This window comes from Chrysemys picta, chromosome 6, assembly GCF_011386835.1.
Source record: "Chrysemys picta bellii isolate R12L10 chromosome 6, ASM1138683v2, whole genome shotgun sequence".
Taxonomy (NCBI): domain Eukaryota; kingdom Metazoa; phylum Chordata; order Testudines; family Emydidae; genus Chrysemys; species Chrysemys picta.
In genome coordinates, this window is record NC_088796.1 from 50892315 (window position 1) to 50912074 (window position 19760).

At 41.6% G+C, this 19760-nt stretch overlaps 1 protein-coding gene across 11 annotated transcripts in view; it reads right to left on the reverse strand.

The window, feature by feature from the left end:
- SSBP2 (single stranded DNA binding protein 2) overlaps positions 1–19760 on the reverse strand; it is a 286817-nt gene that overhangs the window by 84791 nt on the left and 182266 nt on the right. For 9 of the 11 annotated variants that reach the window (XM_024104522.3, XM_005288173.4, XM_042855869.2 and 6 more), the window contains one exon: positions 2705–2794. The exons of the other annotated variants lie outside the window; for them this stretch is intronic. In XM_024104522.3, coding sequence (XP_023960290.1) covers positions 2705–2794 — 90 coding nt within the window. The remainder of the gene's footprint in view (positions 1–2704; positions 2795–19760) is intronic. 11 annotated transcript variants of the gene reach the window in all.

Below are 19760 nucleotides of genomic sequence, written 5' to 3' on the forward strand. Positions count from 1 at the left end.
AAACATTCCAAAGTTGCTCTAAAAGGACAGATGAGGATTCTTCCTATCCTATTGTTAAGCCAATCCCTCCTGACTCATTCCTAGTGTAAAGTGCGTGTCAGAATCAGCTATGTGTGCGAGAGGATATTCTAGAGGTGGAAGGGGGCAGACATGGAGCATGATCTGCTCAGCTGATCCCTGGTTGGCAGAATGGCCCCTATCATGAGACAGTTCTAGCTGGTGTAGGTTAGAGTGACCGACTGCCTTGGCTGTTCCAACTTCCGGGTAGGTTGGTTTGGCCCCCTACTATCCCCAGAATCAGGGGGATGTAAAGGTGCTCAGTGTAGTTACCTGACAGTCTTTATTAACCTATCTCTTCACAAAACAATATACATTTTATATCCTTCCACAGAAGCTTGTAAGTATTTGCTTATTAAATGTATATTGTCTGGCTTTTTGTTTTAAAACGCAAAGAGGATGTGAGTTATCATTAGCTTTGAATTTCCTAGCTTGTTTTAGTTAGTTTAATTACCTGAGTGCTATTTAAACTTAGCTTTTTGTAGTCAATAATAATACCATGGAGGAAAAAAATATGAAACTTCTTTTCACTCATTCTTCTTCCTGTAATAATGCTCTATCAGAGCATTAGGTCAGCTATGCTGCAGCACAATAGAGCTAAAAATAGTGCATCCATATAATACGGCTAATACAGAGAATGGGCAGCTGCCACTAGATGGCATGACATCCTTATATTATTTTGCTTTCTTTTTTGCTTCTTTTTCTGTAATATAAAAGCAGTATGTAAAATTTGTCATTCAAACTTGCTGTCAACACATTTTGACACTTCAGAGATGACCAAGGTCAGCCAATCATCCAGATATTGACAAACATGGATTTTTTTCCTTCTCAGGTGTGAGGCTAATACTGTGAAGCTCTTTGTGAAGACAACAGGAGTTGTTGTTTTGTTTTATTTTTGCTTGTAACTTTTGATCTATGGGCTAAGTGCTTTTTTAAAATTAACATAATTTCTGCCAACTCCTGGGCATTTTGTAATGATACCTGCAAACAGATATCTGCAAAATCTCTTCCATCACTACACTGAACAATTTGGCTCAAATTCTGGGTTAGCAGGTGAAACACAAGGCTTATGACCAGGTTCAAGACTTCTGTAGCTCTTGTGGCTGTGAATCCTGCAATCAGAACTCCACCTCCCTCTATGACTGTGTGAAGAGGAACTCCATGTAGATGACCTACTATCACTCGGAGAGACAAGGTGGGTGAGGTAGTATCTTTTATTGGACCAACTTCTGTTGGTGAGAGAGAGAAGCTTCTTACACAGAGCTCTTCTTCAGATCTGGGGAACTAACTCAAAGTGTCACTGCTAATTACAAGGTTTGAAGATAGTTTAGTATAAGTAGTTAACACATATTTCAAGGGACCATTCAATGTGAAGTGTAAGCTTGAAAGCTTGTCTCTCACCAACAGAAGTTGGTCCAATAAAACATATTACCTCAACCACCTTCTCTCACTAATATCCTGGGACGCACATGGCTACCACAACACTGCATACTACTATCACTCATGCATACAGAACAAAAGCACTGAGTAAAGATTTCTGATTGCCTACGAGAAAAATATCCACCAACTCCCTAATTTGGGAGGAGAGTGAAGATATACCTTTCAGACACACCTAGTACTCCCGTCTCATGCCTTCAGTGAGAAAGGAAAATGAAGATCCTCCTCCATATTCTCCTGGTTTTCGCCCCTGTCTTTCACAGGAGAGAACCTCCCCATCCTCACCTGCTCCCCACATTCCAGTCCTGGACACCCGGTTTACTCATTTTTCAGCAGGAGACCACATATGTGAACCAAAAATTCCTCTCAAGTCTTGGATAAGTGTAGAAAGTCTGTCTCTCCACTGTGGCCCAAATTAGGGAGTTACTCCAGCTCTATAGCTGCATTTACTCCTATGGGCTGCTTGGCAATAGCAGGCACAGTGGGAAGAAAAATAACTGGATCCTGGTAGAAAGGAGGCAGACAGATCATTTATATGAGCTCTCCATTCCTGGACTGAAATTGTTAGTTTGGCCTTGCATATCACAGGTAAGCATACTGCACTGCTAGTGTCCAAAGCACCAAAGGTATAATTTCACCGAGATCAAACCTTAAAGGAAGGCAGAGTATGCATTGATTCCTTTGCTTGTTGTTATGCACTAGGGGCAAGAATTTCAAAGGTATTTAAATGTATAAACATGCAGATTGGTACTTGGTGAGATTTTCAAATGCACCTAGGTGCCTAACTCCCATTGACATCAGGCCCCTGAATACTTTTGAAAATCGGACCCTCTGGCTCCACTTTGCATATAGCTAGACATGAACAACAACTCAATTCTTACACCAAAATATCAATATAATTCTAACATTTCCTCATAAGAGGTTATTATAAAATATATTAAATAATTTTAAGCTTTAACCATAAAATAGCACAAATTCTTATCTTTGAAATTGTGAAGGAGTGATACTATATTCAATGGATTTCTTATTATTAGTCAAAGAGGTCACTTGCTTGCCTCCTATATATTTTTCTTAAAAATAACTATCTTTTAAATATTGTACACATGATGCGTAATATAATTTAGAATAGGCCCTTTTTACACAGCTTCAAATAATGCACTGAAGCTTTTCTACATCCTAAAATGTCTGTAATCATAATTTTTCTGAATACCTGAAAAAAACCCGGTGGTACAGGACCTACTGGCATGCCATCTCCTGGGGGAATGTTTCCTAGCACTGGACTGGGAGCTGCTGCAGCACTCTGAAAAGAACAAAGGAAAAATAAACCTTTGTCATTGCATGGTAGGCATAAAACCAAAAACTACTGTGACCAAAATGCAGTACGGCAGAAAGTAAACTCTCTGGATATGATATAATTTTCATTGTTTACTCTAAAGGTAAGCTGTAATTCAATAACAGTCTCATTTTATACACATGAAATGGTTAATTTTAGTTCATAAATATACGTTATTTGAGGAGCGGACTGACAGACACATTCATCCATTAAATGTATCATGACTATGTATATATTTAATGTTTGTATTATATATATTTATAAATGTATGTGTGTTTCTCTCTCACACACACGTATAAATATATGTGGTATAAAAAAGTTAACGTATACAATCTATTTGAAATTTTCAACCACTTTTAACTTCAGCAGACTTAATATTCTTTTAAAATCATACCAAGCTTCAAAACAATGGATGCTCATGATTCTACCAGTCCCACAAATAACCACTATGATTAATGAGAATAATTCTGGTTAAATTTTTTGAAAGGAAAAACAAAAAGAGGAAGGGGAAAAAAGTATTTCTAAGAAATGAATCAGAGGATGAAATTAACTAACTTTGCAAATCCTACAAATGGAATAAGCAAGTAAGGAATGTAGCTCCCAGCAATTTACAAGCAGGAGATCATCACAAAAATGGAAACCAAACTGTTATTGTTGTCGTGTATTAGAACTTCAATTGCTTTTAATTTCTAGCAGCTTTCTTTCCTGCAGTACATTCTGTTAGGGTATGGGGCTGAATCACCTTCAAAGACTTTCAGTCTTTTGTGAAAAGAACAGGAGTACTTGTGGCACCTTAGAGACTAACAAATGTATTAGAGCATAAGCTTTCGTGGACTACAGCCCACTTCTTCAGATGCATATGCATCTAATACATTTGTTAGTCTCTAAGGTGCCACAAGTACTCCTGTTCTTTTTGCGGATACAGACTAACACGGCTGCTACTCTGAAACCAGTCTTTTGTGAAAACACTCTTAGGAGCACAGAAAGTGTGAAGAGCCATTTTCAGGTCCTAATGATTTGCCAATATCTGCCCGGTGGAATACAAATTGTATTGATAATCATTAATTTAACTGGCCAAGGAGGTCATTTTTACATTTAATAACCAAATTAAGTATATATGTTCATTATATTTTCAGGTCTATTTAAGGAAATGTATAGTGTAATGCTGGGAACATTAGAAAACTGAATTTGATTGGTATGGCATGCAGATATGCTGACGTTTTTAGACTGAACAAAAAATAAATATTCAGTTAGTTACATCAGATTTTGCAATGGTTCAAACCACTCTTTAGAATAAGTTCCTCAAGTATGATAACCAGTACTATATTTTGTAACTAAACTGTATGTTACTTTCCAACAAGGGACCAAAGAGGCTAGTAAAGTCTGCACACACAGAAGCAAGTCCAAGCTATAAGAAATACAGTACAGTCAGAATGGCTACAAGACTTTGATCTTGATTGCACTGTTGACATTTGTTGCCCAGTGAATTATTTTAGTAAGTTCACAGATCCTGATTCTGGACTCTGTAATAGATTCAGTTAGGCTGGTGTTATAATACTTTACTCTTGCGATTGACTACAAGAGTCAGTCATATGTACCTGAGCTAGCAAAGGGATTTGGGTCACAAAACATTTTCATGCAGGATTGCCAAAAAGTAATGGAGCTGTGATCGGGTGATATTGTATCAGACTGCAGTGGATAAACAGGGGTTACTTACTAGTAACGTCTTTGGGGATTGCTCTGTGCATTAATGGGATTTGGTACCTCTAGCCTTAAGCTGTAGAATTGTATAGAAAACATACATCCATTGGGAGGAGGGAGGTGATTCGATGTCCTCATCAGCCCTGTCTATGTAACACAGCATACCCCCCCAGCCCACCTCTGTTCCTTTTCCCAAGCCCACAAAGTCCTGAAATACAAAGAACTCCCAAAGCAGAGGGAAAGGTGGTTGTACAGTGTGAATACACAGAGACAACCCTTGAAGAACAACAGTTATTAGTAAATAACACTTTCTTCTTTTTTGAGGGCCTCTGTGCATTCCTACTCGCAGGAGATTAAGAAGCTGGGTCCCCCATTAGAGGAATAGTTCTAGGCAAAATGATTTGTATCATATGATGCTTAGTGTGCCTTGCCACAGTAAGCATATTGAAATTCTACGTCCAATAAATAGTATTCAGTGAAAATATGAACAGAACTCCACTTTGCTGCTTTGAAAATCTCTACAATTGGGATCAGTCTCAAACAAACTACAGAAGCAGCAGTAGCCCTAGTGGTGTATGTGTATCCTTAACCCTAGAAGTACTGGTTTTCTGACTAAAGAATAACAATATGCTTCCTAATCCAGTGTGAAAGAGTGTTCACTAATAGGCAGTCCGTTACACTTTTTCCAGTAGGCAAGAAATAATCTGTTAGTTTTCTAAAGGATTTAGTCTTGTTCAGGTAATAATACAGGGGCCTTTTCACATCTGATGAGCATAAATAGGACTCTCCTGGATGGACATTAGGTCTGAGGAAGAAAACAGGAAGGGTAGCAGATGAAAATCTCAGACCATTTTAGGCATTATGCTGGGTTTCGTTGTGCATTATTATACAGGCTGGAGAGACACTGAAAGCACTGACTTTGCTGACCCTCTTAACAGAAGTAATGTCTTTTTGATAGCCAGGTGTTCTAAGGAAGTTTGATAAATTGGCTGATAGGATAGGTCCATCAACATCATTAAAACCATCCTGGGAAGGGGCTTCTAGTAGTAGAAAAGTCATTAGTCATTCCCTTAAGAAACTTGGAGACTGTGGGGGAAGCCAATAGAGCCTTGACTTTAATCAATATATATATATGATACACAGATAAACTTGGTAGAGTCACCTTTAGGAAGTTACCACTAAACCTGTGATTTCAAATGCTAAAGATGCTCTAAAATCGCAGGGACTTTTGCCCATGATGGGTTTATTCTTTATCCTTTCCCCAACACAAAAACTTTGTCCATTTCAAATCTGTACCACTTCAAGGTAGAGTTCTGTCTAAACTGTAACAGTCCTGCTTGAACTCTGTGAAAACACAGAAAGCCCATGGCAGTCAACAGACTCTTTTCCTCCATGCAGCTAGGTGAAGCATCTCTGGGTTTGGATGAAGAATTCCCCCCTTATTGTTGAAAAAGGAGGTCCAGGCACAGAGGAAGATGAATTGGTTGTTCTCTGATCAGCTGGAGAAGCCATCTATCAATATTACAAAGGCCACATTGGTGTTATAAGTATGATGTTTGCTTTGTCCTCTGATTTTTCTTATACTCTGGGCATCAAGGGAATGGGAGGGATGACATGTTGATTGCTGTAGAAGTGAGGGATCCATAGAGTTAGAGAGGTTTAAGAGAAGTGAATTTTTCATTGCTTTGCTGGATGTGGGCACATGGAGAGAGGGGGTAGATAAGTCTGTTAGTGTGCATATTGGTTCAGGTAGCTTGTGTAGCTTCTTGTCTGAGGCCTTGGCTACACTTACCCGGTAGTTCGGCGGCGAGCGATCGAACTTCTGGGTTCAACTTATCGCGTCTAGTCTGGACGCGATAAGTCGAACCCGGAAGTGCTCGCCGTCGACTGCGGTACTCCAGCTCGGCGAGAGGAGTACCGTGGAGTCGACGGGGGAGCCTGCCTGCCGAGTGTGGACCAAGGTAAGTTCGAACTAAGGTACTTCGAACTTCAGCTACGTTATTCACGTAGCTGAAGTTGCGTACATTAGTTCGAATTAGGGGGGTAGTGTAGACCTGGCCTGAGTATCCTACTGCAGCTGCAATCCTATCATATGCTGAGAATGGGGTGGTGGGAAAAAGGGAATTCCTTTGGTGGTGGTGGTAAGGGGAGGAAAGGAAAAGATATATAATCTTGTGTGACATTCTGTACCAAGAGTAAGGCAAGGTTAAGATATTGGTCTCAGTTCTGTGGCTGCAGGAGTGCATGTTGTTGACTGGGGAAACCAGCTCTTTATTTCATGCTGTTTAAAGCACATTTAATTAATTTAATTAACTCATTTAATTAAGTTAATTAACTTTATTAAAGTCATCCATGATTTGATTATGGACCATAACGTTTCTGGGTGCAGTTCAGTGTGTTGGTTTTAACTTACAAAGCCCGAAATGATTTGGGATCTGGTTACCCAAGGGACTGCGTCTCTCCCTATGTGACACTGCCTCAGTTTAAAAGAAGGGGTCTTGACTTTGGAACTCACCCACCAGGTCTGCCAGAGCTCCATTTGTTATGCTTACAGGCATACACTACAAAGCTCATCTTTTTTTTTTATGTTTTTGGGGTGAGAAGGGGTTAATAGGCCAGGAGATAAAGCAACTGTAAAGTCTGGGTTATCATGGTGGCTACTTTGGCCATTATTTGCTTATGGTGTTCATTAAGTGTTCATCCAGTGTATGACTTGAAATCGTAAGAATATTGTTTAAATTATTGTGAGGGACCTAAAGCCACTGTTAGGCCCTGAAAAAATCTAAATAAATACAATGAAAACTGCATAATGTACATGACAGAAGGTGTAATTTAAAGAAGATAGCAATGAAGTCACAACAATGGAATAAAACAGATTTTCATTGTCTTTGGCATAATGTTTTTCAGTCTAAGAATGTATGAAGAAATATATCCTTAAAACTTACAACAAGCAAATCAATAAACAACCACAAAATGGGTTGCATGAAAATATTCTGATTTAACCTATTTCTGATGAATTATTCAGAAATCCTTTTCACAGTTCCACTGCAAACCATAGCTTCTTTTTACATGCAATACAAGTGGTACATCATTCATATTTCCATTTGTTTGACATTTTAAATATTTGCAATTTGCTTTCCCTGCTTTTCATAAGAAGATGAAATGGGAGAATTTAAATTATTTAATCTCTTCATACAAGAGTATTTCTTTTTAAAAACAGAAAACTTAGGTTTGGTTTTATTTCAAGTTACTGAGTTTACGGTGTCTCTTTACACTTAATAATTAAAACAGATTTTAAAATGTCAGTTGAATAAAAAGTAGCCAGAATATTTATTTTTATCTGCTTGGTATACCCAGGCATCTCTAGACAACATAAAAATAGATGAAAATATGCAAAGATTAAAACTAGTCTCTATGATCAGTAGCTGTTGATGGTCATTGTTTACACCAGGGGTCGGCAACCTACAGCACGCGTGCCAAACACGGCACGCGAGCTGATTTTGAGTGGCACGCTGCCTGCCCGGTGAGAGGAGGAGGAGGAGGAGCGGAGGGGTCGGAAAGCGCCACGCTGGGGGAAGAAGGGGGAGGAGGGAAGCTTGGCTGCCGCAGGACCAAGCTTCTGCCTCCTGCCTCCGCAGGGGAGAGCGGTGGGGGGGGGGGTTCCTGGCCCCCAGCTCCACTCAGCCCCCCCCCGCCACCGCTCTCCCCTGTGGGCGCAGGAGGCAGAAGCTTGGTCCTGCGGCAGCCAAGCTCCCCCCCTGCCCCGTTTCTTCCCACAACATGGTGCATTCTGGCCCCTCCTCCTCCCCCCCCTCTCCCTGCCGGCAACGGTCCTTGCGAGGGGGAGGTGGGTGGAGCAGAGCCACGCGGCAATGTGCTCACTGCTCCATAGAGCAGGCAGAGAGAGGTAGGGACGGGCCTTGGGGAAGGGGGTGGAACAGAGCATATCCCTCCCAGCTCCCTGCCATGAGCCGCTCAGGGCAGGGGGCTGGGAGCACCCCCATGAGCTGAGCACCCCAGCCCTCTGCCCTGCACCCCCGCACCCTCCAAGCCTTCTGCCCTGACCTCGAGTCGCCCCCAACACCCAGCCTTCTGCCCTGCACCCCCACACACCCCCAGCCCTCTGCCCTGACCTCCCCCCAACACCCAGCCTTCTGCCCTGCACCTCCACACACCCCCAGCCCTCTGCCCTGACCTCCCCCCAACACCCAGCCTTCTGCCCTGCACCTCCACACACCCCCAGCCCTCTGCCCTGACCTCAAGTCCCCCCAACACCCAGCCTTCTGCCCTGCACCCCCAGACTTATAGAGAAAGACCTTCTAAAAATCGTTAACATGTATTACCAGCACACGAAACCTTAAATTAAAGTGAATAAATGAAGACTCGGCACACCACTTCTGAAAGGTTGCCTACCCCTGGTTTACACTAATTTTCAACAATAATAATTTAACTTATAAAGTACATAAAGCAATGAAGTCCTAATGAACTACTTCACTAATTTACTATGTGCAAATATTTGAATCATGCTTACCTAATTATCCATAGAGAACCATATATTGCATGCTTTTCATTTTCTGTTGCTATTACAATAAGTGGTGCACTATGGCTGCAAGAGAATACCGTGAGTCTGATTCAAAATATTTATGTAAAGAAAATAACTGGACTTGAGTTAATCCATAACAATCCTAACCAGATTTATTCACTAATTTGGCCATTCAATTTTAGCTTTTCTTGTTTACAACATAACATTTATGATTTCATTCTATCGAAAGTAAGTCAATGAAACTGGATTTAAATAATAGGCTGCTATTGTATCAAGAAGGAAATTTTTTCAGAGAAGTATCTTACTCGGTTTACTTTTGTCTAAGTTGAATTATGGTAGAAGAAGATATAGCAATTATAGCACCATAAATTCACATTATGTAATTTAACAGAAAATACGTTTAAAACCTTATTTAAAATATCTGTACAGCGAGCAGGCCTGATGGCCTAGAAGTAATGATTTGTATTGCCATGTGGGAGTTCTAGATTTATTTCTGTGCTCTGGTCTCTCACTCCCTAAACTTACCAAGACCAGAAATATCATTGAGGCATTGGAAAGGCTAAGATTTTATCACGCATATATTTAGTAAAAGTCACGAACAGGTCACAGGCAATAAAGAAAAATTCATGGAAACCCGTGACCTAACCATGACTTTTACTAAAAATATGCTTGACAAAATGGAGAGCTGTGGGGTCCCCACACTACTCTGGGGGGCCCCAGCTCAGAGCTCTGGGGTCCCCCCACTGCCCCTGGCTCCGAGCTTGGGGCACCCCTACCACCCGTGGCAGCTGGGAGCTCCGGGGCACCCCAGGCACCCATGGTGGCTCCAGGAGCGCCGCCAGCTTTTCTGCCGCCCTAAGCGGCGGAAGGTCCTGCCCCGAAATGCCTCCCCCCACAGAGGCGGCGGAAGGTCCCGCCGCCGAAATACTGCCACGGTCACCACCCCCCAAATTGTAGTACCCTAGGCGACCGCCTAGGTCACCTAATGGGTTGCGCCGGCCCTGGGTGGCTCCCAGCTCTGGGGCACCCCCGCTGCCCGTGGCGCCTAGGAGCTCATGGGGCATGCCCCCCGCTTGCTGCGGCTAGGAGCTCAGGGTCCCCACAGTTCCCCGCCACCGGTGGTGGCTGGGGGACCCTGCAGCTCCCAGATACCATGGGCTCAAGTCACAGAAGTCTCTGGAAGTCACGGATTCCATGACCTCCCTGACAAAATTGTAGCTCTAGGTATTAGGCACATTTTCAAAACTGCCTAAGTGACTCAGAAGCCTTAATCCAATGGGAGTATGCTTAACCCAAGCAAAGAGACTGACAAGGACAGGCTCCTAATTGTAAAGAACAACTGGCTGAAGCTGAACTCAAGCAGCATAGAGGTGATGCTGGTGGCCAGAGGAAAGCATTTTGAAGAGTTCACAGTCATGGTCTATTCTCCTCTGGTTAAAGATACACACCACAACTGAAAACTGAATCTGTAGCTTTGGAGCATTCTTGGAAGCCTTACTGACGCTAAACTCTCACATAGCAGCATCTGCAAGTAACTCTTTCTATCCTCTCCAGTTGGTCAGCAGATTTCATCCCATCCTCCTGGACAATGACATGACCTCTGTTATTTACAGCACTGTCGCATCTTGGTTGGACTTCAGTAATGAGATAAACCTGGGCAGGAAGGCTTCAGCACTTAAGAAACTCTAACTACAGAATGTACAGAATGCTATAGTGCATCTCCTCAGCAACACAGGCTACTACAAGCACATTACCCTGCACTCTCTACACAGGCTTATCATAGAATTTCAAATCATGATTAAGTTCTTGGTGCTTATGTTCAACGTGCACCATGGGTTGGGCCCAGGATACCTAAAAAGACCCCAAAGCTCTGGGATAAGGACCGTGGCTGATAACTCTGCTCCTCTGTTACAATGGAACTCTCTCTACAATAAGGGTAAAGTTCTTCTGTGTGGGAGATAGAACTTTCTTGGAGGCCAGTTCAAGACACTGGAATGAACTCTACCAGGAACTAAGGGCCATCACAAACCTCACCACCTTCTGCTCCAAGTGCAAGGTATACTTCTTTGACCTTGCCTTTTCAAATGTAAATATATAGCAAAAGGTATATTTAAAAAAAAACTGAACAAAACATGAAAACCTACCAAAACAAGACATTTGACTGCGCATGCTTCTCCCCCTGGGGAGAGGATGACAGAACAAACACCTTATAATAGATTTTATTCACATTGCTTAGTGCACCACTGGAAGATGTTCAAATACTATGGTGATGAGTGTGGTATAAGAACCCATATAGAACAGAAGTATCCCAACCTGTCTCCAGCAGGAAGGATGTTGCTTGAAATGCAAGGCTCAGATAAGTGGGAAAGTAAAGTGGAACAAAATTAGAAATCCACAGAGTTCAACAAGATGCAAGTATTTTCAAAATGATACTGGCTTTCTTTTTATTACAAGGGGAAAAAAATCAACCCCCTACTTTTTATCACAGTAATCGGAGCTCTATTAGACAATCAAAACAATATGATGTTATGAATGGTTGAAAATTACCTACTTCTTTATGTATTGTACTTATATTAATTGAAATAGTTCTTGTTTCAGTCATTAGGTATTGTTTTCACACTTGGGCTCCTGAAGACTACATACTAGCTGCCTTGAATAGAACGTATTGAAAATCTGTTTACATTGGCTGAAGACGAATACAGGAGTTATGTCTCTGCAACAGCTTTCTCTAATGTTTTTTGTCATTGCAGAACATAGACCCATTTAACTTAGTCTTACAAAATTATATTCACACTTTTGCCCAGAGTGAGTAAATTATCTTGACAAGCGAGTACAATATCATTAATTGTTTCCTGAGGATGACCATGGCAAGGGTGGGCATATTGATTTTATATATACACAAGAATTTAAGATCAAGAAAAGTTGTCACAAAAAGTGATAGTTCCACAAAGCCTAAATCCGGAAGTGCCTAAATCCCTTTTGAAAATGAGATTTATGCACAGCAACACCTAAATACCTTTAAAAATTTGGGACTGGGAGATTAAGGTCAAAAGTGTCCACTGATTTTGACTGCCCAGTCTGAGATACCTAGGGCATGATTTTTCAAAGTACTCTGTGTTCAACTTCCGTTGCAGCTGTGAGTGCATGGCACGTCTGCAAATCAGATCAGAGTCTCAAGCTGGGAATCCTAAAAATGAGGAATAGACAATTCCTGTTACCACCTGTGAAAAGTTTCATTTTCAGTGACATGCCCAGCTTCACATAGGAACTCTGTGAGGACACAGAGCAATTCTCCTTCGCAGCATTCAATTGGTCTTAATCATGAGACTATCCTTTCTCTTTCTGCAATCCCCTGCTGTCTCTCTCACTACACATCTTCCAACTTCTGCAACAAATGAGGAAGGGTCCTACTGACAACAGACTCCTTCAGTACAGAATCCTGATTCATCCCCAGAGCAAGTTCATTGTGTACACTGAATGCGGTAGGGCTGTGGAAAAAATATTATGTAATCATGTAATTAAAGACTGTATCATAATGTGTACACACAAGGGTGCCCAATTAATGTTATATAGGCAAAAAAAAACCCAGAAATTCCATCATGTGACATCATATTGACACCGACATGGGTGCTCAGCATTTTTGGAATCTTTAGATGCATCACACAGACCTCTGCCACTTGAGCTAATGGAGTAACTGAGCGATAGTAAGCTGTCACCATCTATGTGGACCAGGACTAGAGGGGGACGAGAGTCACACTTTGCCAATGGGTTTCACAGACATTTGCTGACAGCAGAAGAATTGTAGAAATTAAGAATCATGTGTTCCATTCCAGACTCTGGAAAGGAGTGTGCTCTGCTGGTCACAGACCCTTCTGCTCTATTCCCTCCAACCTGTCTTTGTCCCAGTCCTGTCTCTTCCTCACCCCTTCCTCTTTCACTCAGTCCCATTCTCGTGGTCTACCCAATCCCACTCTCCACTCCTCAGATTTTCTCATCCCAGTCCAAGTCTCCTTGGCTAGCCAATCCTAGTTCTCCCTTCCTCCTTACTCCTTGTCCCCTGTCTCCTTGCCTAGTTAGTACCAGTTCTCCCTTCTTGGCTCTTCATCCATTCTGATCTCTCTCTCCTCACTCCCACTGGTTCCCAGTCCCAGCTCCCTCCTCACGCTTCTTATCCTAACTCAGTCTCCACCCCCACCTCCTCCTTGGCTCCTTGTCAGTCTCAGTGCTCCCCCTGCAAACTGGCTTCTTGTCAGGTCTGTCCCCTTCCTACCAGCCTCCATTTACCTTCAGCTGTTTCCCAGTCCAAGTCTCACCTCTTCCCCCAGGTCCTCATCCAGTCTCTCAGTATTCCACCCACCAGAGGCTCTCAGTCCCTCTCCCATTTCCCTCCTTGGTTACCAAACCCAATTTATTGGGCCAATCACTCCTAGCCTCCCCATCCCTCATCTCCCCTGACCAAATAATTCAAAGCATTCCCTTTCCTTAGTTCCAGTCTCTTTGCATAGCCAGTCCCAGCCTCCCCTCTCACCATGGCTCCCAGTCCCAGTTTCTCTCCCCAAACACAGTTCTAGTCACAGCAGGCTCCTCATCCCCAACTTCTGCTTTCCCTCTCCCTGGTCCAGCTCTTGACCCCTCTGCATTCGAATTAGACACCCTCCTCATCCATGCTGCCTGGGCACCAGCAAGGGTGGGGGGCACTGAAAATACAGGAGAGACAGGGTTCCTGCTCTCAGTTCTGATGCCTGGTTCTGTCCCAGTCTGTAAGAGTCAGCACCAGCAATTACAGGGAACTTCTTTCTGGACCCCATAACTCTGCATTGAAGCATGCTCAATTCCTCTATTGGGGATGGCACATTCTCATCCTGTTCACATGTAGGAGCTGTAAGGGGATGGAGCATGCTCAGTGTGGACAGACTCTTCAGAAATTTTAGTTGCTAAACTTTAAGAAGTCTCTATTATTCATGTGAGAACGGCAATGTTTCAAAGACATAACTTGAACATATTTGGATAGATTTTCACAGGAACAGCTAACAGCATATCCCTGATGCAAAGGGCACCCTGCCAAATTTCAAGTCCTTGTTCCAAAGCATAGTGACACTAGAGTGTCTCAAAGGAAAGGTCACCAGATTTTTTTTAACATTGCCAAACAATATATTTTTTTTCCTAACCTTACTCTCAGAAATAGTTGAACCATTTTGGCTGAAATTTTCACACACATCCCCCAAAATTCAACCTGTGCCAGACAGCTGGCATTGAAAACAGGATCTTAAAATGGGCAATGTCGGGAAACCATAAAATGACACCAACTCTGCCTGTAACACAAACACGTATGTGCGTGCGTGCACATGCACACGCACACCCACACCCACACACACACACACAGAGTTATACCCATGGGTCTGATACAAAGCCCACTGAATTCAAAAGAAAGGATCTCATTTAATTATTAGGGCGCTGCATCTGGCCCTTATATGCATTCTATTATACATTATGAATAGCAAAATTATTGAAAAATTTAATGTTAGAAATGAGTGATAAAGTGCATAAAAGACACAATAACAATGAATAAATAATAACAATGTAATAAATATATTAAACATAGAAAAAAGGAACCTTTTCAAAAAAATGTTTTGTTTTTTTCTTCCAACAAGCAGTCACAGAAACATTCTATGGCAGGGGTGGCCAACCTGAGCCTGAGAAGGAGCCAAAATTTACCAATGTACATTGCCAAAGAGCCACAGTAATACGTCAGCACCCCCACTACAGCTCCCCTCCCAGCACCTCCTGCCCACCAGCAGCCCCGCCGATCAGCGCTTCCCCCTCATTCCCCCTCCCAATCAGATGTTTCATGGCGTGCAGGAGGCTTTGGGGACAAGGGAGAGGAGCGAGGGCATCCAAGGCTCAGGGGAGGGGGCGGGAAGGGGTGGAGTGAGGGCAGGGCCTGTGGCAGAGCCAGGGGTTGAGCAGTGAGCAGCCCCTGCACACTGGAAAGTTGGTGCCTGTAGCTCCAGCCCCGGAATCACATATTAACTTCTGAAGAGCCACATGTGGCTCCAGAGCCACAGGTTGGCCACCCCTGGTCTATGGAAAGAGAGTGTTCCTCCTCAAATAGTTTAACGAAGTATTGGGGCAAGCTGCAGGTGGTCCTCTATACACCTTTTTATTTATATCTCTTCAGTGACAACTAGTAAAAACTGGGAAATATCTTTATCCAGGTATAGGAAATGAAAATTCTTTCTACTTTTCTTTTAACAGCTCTATAGCTGAATAACTGGGTGTTAAAAGATTATAACTGGCATTGAAATAGCCCTCAGTGAAAGAAGTACCAATTCAGAGAAACTGATTTTGATTTGATTGAGTTTTTTTAATATTAATATTTCTGAAAATCTTGGCTAAAATCTCATGACCTAATCTCTTTCCAAATCCTGCTGCAGAGAGAGAAGAGAAAGAAAAAGTATGCTGAGCATATTACTTATGCTAGTTCAAAGTAGATCAACAGCTTCTTCTGATTCTTATTCTGTTTCTAAATGAGATGTGAAGTGTTTGGGGAACCAAAGAACAATTTTCAGGTTTTTCATTAAAGTGATTAGAGATACAGTAAAGAAAACATGAATAGCAGGAGTTCTTATTCCACTGAGTAGATTCAGCAGAAGCTGCTTAGGCCTCAAAGTTCAGTGAACTATAATAAACATATAGCTTCTTGGTAGTTTTCTTTCTTAACCTTGGTTTCAGGAGATTGGTGTGTAGAATTTAGTAAGCTGGATTGGCAACAGTTTTTTATCTGCAAATTATTTTCATTCTCAGTTCAGCCAATTCATAGACACAGTCATATGAAAATAGGCTTGAGGTCTTGTTCTTCATGTTTCTTCTTCTACAGGCTAAAGAAAAATTAATGTGCATCTTTGAAGAGACATTCTCAACCAGAAAAACTGCCAATGTGAATTTCTGCAGTTTCCATTAAAAATGTACTAGTCCATAGGATAGTAAAACAATCTTAGTCCCCTACCAACTCTATTTGCACATACTATCCAACTGAAACCTATCCTGCAGGAGAGCATAACTGTACCTGGTGTCCAAATAGCTGGAGAAATCCCAACACCAGGGAGCCCTCATTATTGTTGCAAGGCATCACTTAAATATAAAATAAGTTTTCATACTGATTTCAGGACCCTCTGAAAGACTAAGCCCCTGTGAATTCTCCATTCTTTCCTGTCTCTCTGTAGGCCAGTTCAGAGAACCTACTCATCTGGATCAGTGGAAGAGAATCACAAAAAACAATAGGCCCAATCTTCAGCTGTGCTGAGTTCACATTTGACACAGCTGTGCAGTAAGAAAAGGTTATTCTAAACCACCTTTCTGTCTCCAGTGATCCTGGGACTGGGTGGTGGCCAGACCAACCCCTGGCACAAATGAGGGCAACTAAAGGCTCTAACCTGCACCAGCTTGAATCTATCCACTATTTTCCAATCATACGGTAAATAGGATTAGCCAGGTCATAAGTATCTACTATGAGCAAAATTGCAAGGGAGAGTAGGGGCATAAGCACATTCCCAATGCCCTGTCTGGATCATGACTTTGGGTAGGGGAAACACAGCTCCACGGGGCAACTACTCCCCTCAAGAGCAAGTGGGTAAGTTGGGGACAGAGAGGGCAGAGCCTTAGATGAGCCCCACCCAAAGCATTTGTTGGTGAAGATGGGTGAGTGAGGGGAACTCTGCTATGCCCAGAGGAGTGCTATAGCAAATACTCACTTTCCAGGAAGAAGGGGGAACTCTGTGAATAATAAATCCTTCCCAGGCCTCATCCTGCTGTAATGCAGCTGTGCACCACCCTCTTGCAAAAGGGTATTAGCGATGTCTCAATACAACCTTATGGAAATAGCTCTGCAGCATCAAAGTCTGTGGTTGTGACATGTCTACTGTTCCCCCCAAATGACTTTAGTTACTTCCTTAATCAAATTGCTCAGGATCCTTGCTGTTGGTCGCTTTGTAATTGACATAACATCTGGTGTATAGGAATTTCTTTTTTTTTCTTCTTGTTAAACAATCATCACAGTATTCCCTCACACTCCCAAAACAGTGCATTTACTACAGAGGTGCAGGAGCAGCAGGCAGTTTGGATTGCATAAGTAGCTAGAAGTAGGGTTGATTTCATAGCAGAGACTAAGGGTACATCTACACTACAGGGGGGAGTCGATTTAAGATACGCAAATTCAGCTACGTGAATAGCGTAGCTGAATTCGACGTATCGCAGCCGACTTACCCCGCTGTGAGGACGGCGGCAAAATCGACTTCTGCGGCTTTCTGTTGACGGCGCTTACTCCCACCTCCGCTGGTGGAGTAAGAGCGTCGATTCGGGAATCGACGATCCCCGAGAGGTCGATTTCTACCCGCCAATTCAGGCAGGTAGTGTAGACCTAGCCTTACAAAAACAGAAAATTGTCCAGAACTTCTATCCATACTCTGTTAGGTCACCTCTCCTGGGATATAAGAGGCCGTAGGGGTGTATTTTGTTGACCTATGCAGTGTACTAGTCAAAATGGTTACTGGAATTTGAAGATTTCAGAAACCCTTGATATTAAGTGAATTATATTGAAGCAATCATTTCCCTGAAATTTAAAGTTTACTTATTAATTATTAGTTTGGGAAACAAAGTTCTATTTATATATTGTACATCATTTTCTGTTGGCAGTCTCACAGCTGACTCTTTAGAATAATATAGAGGCTTTATGAACATGGAGTCTCATGCCCTTGCTTGAAATGAGTTTTAAATTGTTTTTTGGATGAATGATAAATAGTTCCCAATGGAAGGTACTTGAGACATCTTGCACTATTAAGTAAGTTCACCAAGTTATAGAAGACAAACTGACATTAGCTGATAATTCAGCTAATGTTTAGGTTAGTATTAGCTAGAACTATTTACTCTGATTACAGATGACAAAGGCTAATGAAAATATATCGGTTTTATGTCAACATTCAATATATTGTAGTAAATCCAGAGAACCAATTGTACTATTATATATGCAATATCATTTAACAATTCATCTAAGCAGTAATTTGATTAAAATATAATTCATTCCTAAGGCTCAAATACTAAAATGTTGATACCATTGGCACAAATCCTGGTGTTAAGCATCATTTTGAAACTGTAATAAAAAAAACAATCATTATTTTATTACAAAATTACTTACTGGGATTGCTAAACTAAATGAACCTAGATGCCTTAATTCTGGCATAAAAGCATTATATAACATTTACCATGTACACAATGTATAATAGCCAAAAAATATGGTAGCCAGAGCCAAATTAGAGAATTTCTCACAATGAATATATCAGTACAATGAACTGAAACAACGTATTAGAAACAATGATAAAACTACCATGAAATGTTCATTTTCATGTAACATTACTTTTATATTTTAAGCATAAATAGTAACAGGAAACACTAAACTTACTTGTGATGTCTGCAGTTGTGTTGCGAAACATCACCATAACCATTTTTGCAGTAGCACCTAGGTGCCCCAGTCTATGACCAGGAACTCATCATGCTAGGGGCTGTACAAACACAGAACAAAGGCCCCAAAAGAGCTTACAATCTAAGTATAAGACAAGAGATAACAGATAGATGCAGACAGAGATGGCGGAGTAGAAGGAAACAATGAGACCAGTATCAATCAGCATCATAGTCATCTCAGCACACCAGGTGCCTGATCATTGTCAAGTTTTTGCAGGCATCACACCGACTGAGTGGGTTTTAAGGAGGGATCTGAAGACCACTGCTGTAGGTCAAAAGTTTGGAATGTTGATGGACAATGGCAACATAATACTGCAAGTGAGGTAGAGACCTAATGTCTATTTACATCTTGTTTATCTCCATACTCAGAGACACTACACTGCTCTAACTATAAATAAGACCTTCTGTTAGACCATACATACCTCTAAGATGACTGCACGATTAAAGTATGTATGAAAACCAAATGTACTTTCAAAATCAGGGCTGTTTAGGTTATCACCATGGTGCTGCTCAGATTAATGGAACTACACATAGACTAGTTGCTTCCCGTTACTGCATCCTGATCTTTCTTTTTTCCAATGTGAACATACTCCTTATTTTTTTGTGAATGTACATACATTCCGCACAGTGTTGGATGCTTGGTGACAAAATGCAAGGGTGTACGTGGAGAACCATGTAACCTACCTACCAAATTCGTTATCAATCTCTTGAGTGTTTTTGCAATTCAGGAAAATGACTTCTAATTCACAAGTTATTGCACAGAGACAAAGAAAGTTGAACAGATACACACAGGTAGAAGGTGAATTTTCATAATCATGTCCCTACATTCCATAGCTTATTTTTGATTAAAGGACATGTTAGACTCAATTTCTCTTCTTTGTAAAAACAACGGAAAGGAACTATTTTCCCAGTCTTTTTTTGAAAAATGTAGGAAGAGGGTCCAATACTATTTTGTTTCAGATCAAAAACCAAGGTATGATGCATCAAGCCTAGAGAATTTAAGTCTAACCTTTTGATAAGTCAAATGATCAATGGTTCCAATCTCATTTACTATGTACTTAATTTCTGTAAAATAGTTTCAAACTGCAAGATTATTCCACAAAATTAATCAGTGCCATTATGGGATCAGCCATTTTTCCCTTTGTAAACACTCCAAACACTTGTAAACCCTTATAC